This window comes from Lonchura striata, chromosome 7 (genome assembly GCF_050655825.1).
Source record: "Lonchura striata isolate lonStrDom1 chromosome 7, ASM5065582v1, whole genome shotgun sequence".
NCBI classification, from domain to species: domain Eukaryota; kingdom Metazoa; phylum Chordata; class Aves; order Passeriformes; family Estrildidae; genus Lonchura; species Lonchura striata.
The window spans coordinates 16250452-16258858 of record NC_140709.1 but is presented as its reverse complement, the minus strand read 5'-3'; the positions used below and the strand labels follow the sequence as shown (position 1 = coordinate 16258858).

The 8407-nt window shown below is 60.7% G+C and overlaps 1 protein-coding gene across 5 annotated transcripts; it reads left to right on the top strand.

Annotated features, from left to right (window-relative positions):
- Window positions 1–404: 404 nt before the first annotated feature.
- On the top strand, window positions 405–7970 carry LOC110468413 (gap junction gamma-1 protein). 5 transcript variants are annotated; one of them, XM_085585043.1, is made up of 3 exons: window positions 405–544; window positions 5629–6824; window positions 6988–7970. In XM_085585043.1, exons 2-3 carry the CDS (start codon window positions 5654–5656, stop codon window positions 6993–6995), a joined length of 1179 nt encoding a protein of 392 aa, XP_085441169.1. In that variant the 5' UTR covers window positions 405–544; window positions 5629–5653; the 3' UTR covers window positions 6996–7970. The 5 variants fall into 5 exon arrangements, with proteins under 5 accessions (XP_085441169.1, XP_085441168.1, XP_085441167.1 ...); XM_085585042.1 differs by lacking the exon at window positions 405–544 and adding an exon at window positions 3240–3346; XM_085585041.1 differs by lacking the exon at window positions 405–544 and adding an exon at window positions 3242–3350.
- The last annotated feature ends 437 nt before the right edge of the window (window positions 7971–8407 follow it).

Sequence of the window (8407 nt, the reverse complement as noted above, 5' to 3'; positions counted from 1 at the left end):
TGCTGCATCATCAAGTGGGGGGAATAGAAGGGAACTATTTTAAAGCCATTTCAGCCTTTGCTCAGCCTCTGATTGAGGGCATGGTCATTGCCCTTTGTGATGCTGCAATGGAGTGTGCCTCTGCCCGTTATCAGAGGAAGGGTATTAAGCTAGTTATGGAGCTGTTCTGTGTCAGGACAAACAGTCCCTAATAGAGCTGTATGCTCCCAGTGCCAGACAAGTTGTCTAATCTGGGAAGAGCGTGTTCACTGCCAGGGATGCATGCTGCCTACCTCCAGTGCTGCCTGCTCAGCCCTGCTTGGAGAGGGTGGAGCTGGCTTCCTCACCCCGCTGCCAAGCACCAGCCAGGCATTGTCCATGTCACCCCACAGCAAACACACCCAGGGTGCCCAACCCCACCATCTGCCTTACTGCCACTGTCCCTGGAAGCAGAGCAGTCAAAAGAGGGCCCAGCCCTGCTGTATTGATCAGAGCAGAAACTGAGGCTGCTATCAAGAGCCAGATTGGGTCCTGCACCCTCCCTGCACCCTCTCTGGTGGCCAAGGTAGGGGCTGGCACTGGTGTCTCAGAGGATGCCTCTCTTGCAGCACTGCGCCTGAACAGGGAGGAAGGAGTGCTTGCACAAGCTCTTTCCAATGTCCCTCCTGAGCTGCAGCACTTTTCCAAGAAGTGGATGTTCTTCTTATCCCTCTGCTTACACTCCCCCTCAGCCACTATCTCCTCTTTTGCCAGCTCCCCTTGCTCTTGCTGGGCTATGCAGCTGCCCTTCCGTGGCTCTGCCCCACAGACTCGGTGGTTTGAGACTGATCCTGGTTTTTGTGGTTGGTGACAGTGCCTCTGTTTCCTCTGAAAAGCTGGTCTTTGAGCCAGACCCCACAAAACTGCTGGTCTGTACATCCTTCCTGCCCACTATGCTCTGTCAGCCTCAGCTGATGTGGAAAGAGATGAGGGTGGGCAACACCCTTTGTCCACTGTCTTCCTTTCCCGGACGATGTGGGTTTTCCCTCTGCCCCAAGCTGAAAGAATGATACCTCTGCAGGCATTTGGATTTTGCAAGCTTAAGAAAAGGGAAGAGTGCAGGAACACCCAGGGCAACATCACAAGGGAAGCTGGAGGGCTCTGACGCCAGCGGTCAGATGCTGACAAGCACAGTAATGCCTGTCCATGGGCTGTGTGACACCAGCCCCAGGCCTGGCCGTCCGAGGCCATCCCTGCCCTGCAGCCCAGACATGGGCTGAGCTGTGCTGTGCAGAAATGCTGTAGCACTGGTGCCTGACCCCAGTGCAACAAGCACCTTCATTCTGGGCACAAGGGCTTCATTTTGCAGTGCCTCAGTGGTCACACTCCCCAGTTTAACATGAGGCTGGTGAAATAGCGCCTTGTTCTTAATGCGCTGAGCACCAGAGTCAATGGGTCACATAGGTCCCTTACCCCTGGCAAACTGCTCGGCTGCCTGGGGTTGAAGCCAGGCTGGAGGCAAGCTTTCCAGGCTGGAAACACTTGAAAACAAGTGGTTACTGTGGGGAAAGCCACAAGTCCCTTTAACTGCCAGGCAAGAGCAGGAGGTTGAACATGTGCTGCTTGACCTCCCCAGCGTGCTGGAATGCTGTCCTCATGCTGGCAGCCCACTGCCCTTTTCCCACCTCTCCACGCTGCACTGCAGGTGCCACTTCCCTGCAGCTCTGGGTTTCATTACTGGAGTTGAAAGCTTCTCTACATTCTTCCAAAAGCTTGAGTTTCTTTGCTCGGCTTGCTGTCTCCTTGCATCCACCTCTTCCTGTTTCTCCTGGCCTGGGATGGAGATTGTGACCAGAGTGCCTGTGTTGAATCTGGAACACACTTTTTCCTTACAGAAATGTTAATGCCACAGTTGCATGCATGAGAATGGGATTCAATGGAAACTGTTTCTTCATGTCCTGGTCCAATTCCCTTCCTTGCTGCAGCTCTCCCTCCATAGACCTTAATGCATCACTTGGGACTGACCCATCCATGAGCTGGGGAGAAGGAAGGAGTGGGCAAGAGCCCAAAGTGGGGCCCTTTTCCCCAGCCTGTTGTGCACACACCTGCATCTCTGTCAGGGTACAGAACACTGCTCTGGAGGGTTCCAGTTGCCCTCACACGTAAGAGCACTAAGCCTGTATCCAGACTCTGTGGGTGCTGATGCAATGCCATAGTGATATTGCCGATTTAGGGAAGCAACAGGGCAGCTGCAGAATAACCAAAACCCCACACTGGATGTGATGGCCACAGGCCCCATAGCTCTCCTTGCCGCAGCCTCCTGGCCTTAGCCCTCCCCTAGCCAGCTCCAGTGCTGCACCCAGTTCATAGAAACCCTTCAGCAGGAGCATGTGTTTCAGAAAGGAGAAGCAGTGCTTCATGAGCTTACGCAGACACCAGCTTCAGCATAACTATTTGGGTTATGCAAGACTGCTCAGTATCCCTCCTCATCCCCACACAACGGGGCCCAGGACGTCAAGGGTGTGGTTGGCCCAATGTGGAGACTCAGCCCCAAAAAATTCTAGCCAATTTCAGCAGTACAGAAATTGAGTGGTCAGGGTCCTTTGGTGGAAAGACAGGGCATAGCTCCAGGGTGGTGACTCAAAGCCGCTGCTGCCATGGTGCTGGCCTTGGCAGTGCAGTAGGTTACTCTAAGGGCACATCTCCAGGTGCTGCATGCTCAGCCCGGCCCTGCTGCAGGAACTTGGCCTGGGATACGAGAAGCAGCACGGGCTTCAAAATGCTTGAGGCACATTACCACCACACAGGCACGTCTTGTTCTGCGTTCCCACCACGTGTGGGGCCACCTCTCCCCTGTGCCACAGGATCTCTCCTTTCTTCCATCCCCGTTCTCCACTGGGCGGGGAAGAACGCTGCAAGGAACAGGAGGTTATTGTGCAAAAGACTCTCAGGCCGGAGCAGGGGGCTCCCTCCTCTAACGCCGCGGCCGGACTCAGCCCTGAAAACCCCGCGGGCTGAGCCGCACCCGCGGTTCGGAGCGATCCCCTGACGCGGGCAGGGAGCGTCCGCCTCGCCCGGCGGAGCGGCCTCCCGGGAGCCACGGGCTGCGCGGGGCGGAGAGAGCAGCCGGGCAGCGGGAGCCGGACGGAGCTGCCGGGGCGGGAGCCGCCTCTGGGAGAGCTTCGGCCGGCGCCGGCCGCTGCCCGCGGCCCCGCGCGGCCTCCGAGCCGCGGGCGGGGAGGCCCGGGGGCGGCACCGCCCGACGGGCGCGGGGCGAGCCGGAGCGGGGCGGGCCGGGGCCGCGGCGCCGCGTGGCGCGGGCGCTGCCCGGCGCGGAGCGGGGCCGCGGAGCGGACACGCGGGGCGGAGATGCGGAGCGGGGCGGTCGGTCGGTGCGCACCGGCGGGCGGGCGGGAGCGGGGCGGGGCGGGGCGGCCCCGGGCCCCTTTGTTCGGCGGGAGGCGGCGGCGCGCCGCCCCACCGCTTTGTCCGCCCTGCCGGCGGGAGCCGCTGGTCCCGGTGCGCCGTGAGTGGGGCCGGGGAGCTCCGGGAGGAAGCGGGCGGTGGGGCAGGGACGGCACCGCGGGCGGCGGGAGCCCCGGCGCGGGCTGGGGCCGCGGGCGGGCGGGATCGCGGGCTGGGGGTCTCGGACGGGCCGGGGCAGCTGGGCTGGAGGCCCTCGGGGCGCTGGAGTCGGTGGGACCGGGGACCCCGGGAAGGCTGGGGTTGAGGGCTGGGTCCCCAGGGCGCAGAGGGCAGTGGCACAGCGTCCCCAGATGGGCAGGGCCGGTGAGCCCCAGGGTGGGATGCCTGCTGCTGCGCCCCTGGGCAGGGAAGCTGGGGCTCGCAGGCAGGGCAGAGGGGACTGGGAGCCCCACGCGGGGGGACGGGGGTCGGTAGGACGGAGGGGTAGGTGTAGGGTATAGATGGTGCTAGTGCTGACTCCCAGCGTGGCCGGGAGGCTCTGGATGGCTGTGCTGCTTTGAAAACTGGCCTCTGGACACCTGCCCGGCATAGGGGACAGGCTGCAGGTAGCTCTGCCCTGCCTATGCCCACTACTGCTGCCATCCCGCATTGCCAGCCATTCCCATGCCACACTTCCATAGCCAGCACAGCAATGCCACCCTGTTTTTGCTTTCCTTGGGCTTGGTACCTGTCGTGGTTTGACATAGCCTGGGTTTTAGTTCCTGGAGCTGTCCTCTGCCTCATCCTCTCACCTAGTTCTTCACCCTGGTGTCAGGGTTGTGTGCTGCTAAGACTAGGGTAAAGGCAGACACAAAGCATCCACCTTCCAGGGAGGTGGTGGGGGAAAGGGGCTCACACCTGGGAGACAGGGCAGCAGTGAAATCTTGCAGGGCATATGACCACAGGAGGATGGTGGCCCTGATGGGCTGAATTTGGGTCCCTGGTGCCAGCCAGCCTGTGACACCTCCTGCAGCAAGAGCTTGTGCTGGAGGGGCTATTCTGCTTAGGTGAGGTTGGTCGGGAGGCTGGCTGAGCTTAATGTGAAAGATCCTCTTATGTGGACAATAGTGGAATCAGTGCAGCATCAATCATCATCTGCAGGGACATGCCCTGACCAGAGGTGATGGATGAGGCTGGCAGGGGCTGCTGGGGGCTCTGTGTGGACACATACCCTCTGCTCGCCCTGGGCCATCCCTGCCACCTGCTGCCCTGGCTTGCATCATCTTGTGCACAAGCTGTTGAAACCAGGGGTGGCAGTGGGTGGTGTGGGTTTCTTGTGTCTTCTTTGGCCGGGAGAAGTGACATGGTCCTGGTAATTTCCTCCCCAATCTCTAGTGTCAGCTATTTTGCCAGGGTTTTGTGCAATTCCTTGGCTGCCCCACACTGCCCCTTGCTATCACTATCCTGTCCCCATTCCATCCCCCCACCAGCCCTTGCCTTGGAGCTGCAGGGTGCTGTGAACACTGGCCACTGCAGGCTTTGAGGGGCTGGGATCCTGCAGGAGAGAGGGCACAGCACTGAGGTTTGGTGGGAGAGTGATGCTGCATCTCTGCTGGCCCTCAGAGGAGTGAAGGGGACCTGGCTGATTTAGCATGTGGTGGGGGATGCACTCTGGAGACCTGCTCCCCTCAGCCAGGGCTCAGGGCGGGCAGCTGAAGTGGGCCAGTGGAGCTGCCATGTGTAGTCTTCCTCCAGTGGCCTGTGGACCCTCGTGGGAGGGTGTGAGTGCTTTCACAGGGTGTGACACTGGTTAGGGACCTGTCCAATGCCAGGTGGGTTGTGTGTCACTAGGGGAGAAGGAAGTGGTTCTGCTCCTGCCTGTCCCCTCACAGTTCCCAGCTGGTGCTGCCCTACACTGGCATGTTTGCTCTGGTTGTGACTGTGCTCACTTTTCCCCTAGATGTGTCCCTGCAGGCAACCAGGATGTCCCAGCATTTCCCCATTGCCTCCACCCACCTGGCTGGCAGCAGGGTGGGAGCAGGATGCAGACAGGAGCACAGTGAGGCAGTGCTGAGCAGGGAATAAAGTTGTGGGGAGGCAGCTTCCTGATCAGGGCTGTGTTTGTGGATCTGTGGGTAAGGGAATGGGCACTGGTGCTGGAAGAGGAAGCAGGACAGAGCTGGGCTAGCAGCTGGCGGGCTTCAGGGTCCTGGTGAGGTGCATGCAGATTTGCTCAGTGCCTCTTTGCCTGGCCCTTCCTTGCAGGATTTGAGCCAACTGCCTGGTCAGGATGAGCTGGAGTTTCCTGACGCGGCTCCTGGAGGAGATCAACAACCACTCGACCTTCGTGGGCAAGATCTGGCTGACCGTCCTCATTGTCTTCCGCATCGTGCTGACGGCCGTGGGGGGAGAGTCCATCTACTACGACGAGCAGAGCAAGTTTGTCTGCAACACGCAGCAGCCGGGCTGTGAGAACGTCTGCTACGACGCCTTTGCGCCCCTGTCCCACGTCCGCTTCTGGGTCTTCCAGATCATCATGGTGGCGACGCCGTCGGTGCTCTACCTGGGCTTTGCCATGCACCGCATCGCGCGCATGCCCGAGTCCTCACGGCGCAGGCCACCGTCAGCCCGGCGGGCACGCATGCCGGTGGTGCGCCGGGGAGCCGGGCGAGACTACGAGGAGGCAGAAGATGACAATGAAGAAGACCCCATGATCTTTGAGGAGATCGAGGTGGAGAAGGAGAAGAGCCCAGAGGGCGGAGAGAAGCATGATGGCCGGCGCCGTATCAAGCAGGACGGGCTGATGCGTGCCTATGTGCTACACTTGCTGTGCCGCTCAGTGCTGGAGATGGTTTTCCTCTTCGGGCAGTACCTGCTGTACCGCTTTGAGGTGAGCCCCTCCTACGTCTGCAGCCGCAGCCCCTGCCCACACACTGTCGACTGCTTTGTCTCCCGCCCCACCGAGAAGACCATCTTCCTCCTCATCATGTACGCCGTCAGCGGGCTCTGCCTCTTCCTCAACCTCTGCGAGCTCTTGCATCTTGGTGTGGGGCGCATCCGTGATGCCCTGAGCCAGGCTGATGGCCCCCCACTCCCAGCTGGCGACAGTCCTGCACCACAATACCCCAAGAAAGCCCCCAGCGCCCCGCCCACCTACCACTCCCTGAAGAAGGAGCTGCCGCAAGCCCCACTGCCCAACAGCAAGCTGGACTACCGAGAGAGCCTGGCCCAGGGGCGCTTCGCCCTGGCTGGAGCTCCCCCGGTGCACGAGCTGGACCGGCTGCGTGAGCACCTGCGTCTGGCCCAGGAGCACCTGGAGGTGGCCTTCCACCTCCAGCCCCCGCCACGGCCCCCCAGTCCTGCCCGCAGCAGCAGCCCCGAGGCCAACGGCATCGCCGCCGAGCAGAACCGCCTCAACCTCGCCCATGAGAAGGGGACCGCCGCCTGCGACAGGACCACGGGTGAGCTGGGAGGGGGGGATGGACAGGACCACGGGTGAGCTGGGAGGGGGGGATGGATCCTGCCCACCGGGGTGGAGGCATGGGGGCTGCCCCGAGGCTCCCCTGGAGAGAGGATGCCATTCCCCCTGAGGTGGGTGCTGACCTGCTTTTTTGCTCCCCACAGGGCTGTGAGTGTCGCCAGGAATGACAGTGGTGTCTGCCGGAGTGGCTGCCACTGCCACCGTGGGATAGGCGTCCTGCCAGGAGCACAGGGCAAGGAATGCCACACGCCTGCCCAGCGGGGCAGTCTGGGCAGCTCTGTCCTAGTGGGCAGCAGAGGGTTCAGGGGCCATGGGGTTCATTCCTACTTAATTTTCAGAAAGGGAATATCTTATTTTTGTACGTTTTTATAAACTCATCAACATGTGCACCCTGGCATTTTTATACTCCATCCCAATCTCCACTCTGGGCCTGTGCCCCCCATCTCCTGTTTCACCCACTTTTTTTCCTCCCACACCCATTTTCCCCAGCATGTTGTCCTTGCACCTCCCTGTGCCCCCCATGCCCTCTACTACCCATGGCAGCACCAGCTGGTGCTCTGCATGTGCTGGTGATTTTGGTACTGCCCCCTGAGGTGTGGGTGACTTAGGGGAGCAGGCTGGGGGTCTGGCTGGCCAGGCCAAGCTGTGGGACAGAGTCCTGGGCTGGCATTACTCTTGGAGGGGGTGGGAGGGGTCCTGGTGGCACTGCGCTGCCACAAAATGACTTTGTGGCCTAAGGGGCTGTGCTGCACAGCATCCTGGCATGGGGCTATGAGTTGCGTGGCTGGCCTGCTTGGAAATGTCTGTGCAGAGGTCAGGGGCTGTCGTTCCCACTGCCTCCGCCCTGTCCTGGCAGGCTGCCCTTGGACCAAAACTTGTCTCCTCCCACTCTGGCTGCAGGGCTGGGACCCCCCTGCACAGAGCCAGACCCTGGCCTCACAGTGTGGGGACGTGGTGCCCCGAGCTGGGCTCGGCCAGGAGCCAGTGGAGCATTCCTCATCATCTCAGCCTGGGTCACATGGGGACTTTTGTAGTGTTGTTTTTTACTCGGAAATGATTGTCACTCTGTTTTTCTTTTTTTTTTTAATATCTATATTAGTAAAGGCTGAAGACGTTTTGTACTGAACCGTTGCATCCGCTCATTCGGGAGGAAGGGGTGGGAAGGGAATCCTGTGTGTGCTGCCGTGGGTGCCTTGGGACCTCCCTGCTGCCCGGGGTGACTCAGTTGTTCCTGTCATGAGGAGGCGGCTGTGGTCGGGGCAGCCGTCATCGTCATCATCCTGCCGTCATCGTCATCATCCTGCCGGAGAGGGATTGCACTGGCCACATTCCTTTTTGGCCCTGTCACTGTCAAGGGGCCAGGTGAGGGGCTTCCCTCTGCCTCCCCATCCTCCCACCATCCCCATGTCTCTCCAGCCCCCTGCTGTCCCCGTTACTGTACAACTGTTGCCCAGAGCAGAAGGGATGTTGCTCTGCTCTGCACACCCCTGCCTGGGGCAGGATCAAACCCAGCCACACCCTGCCCATTTTGGCCAGCATACTCCAGTCCCTTCTCTGGTACCC

What these genes read in the sequence shown, in the direction of transcription:
- LOC110468413 (XM_085585043.1), top strand. Translation starts at nt 5,654, where the DNA reads ATGAGCTGGAGTTTCCTGACGCGGCTCCTGGAGGAGATCAACAACCAC.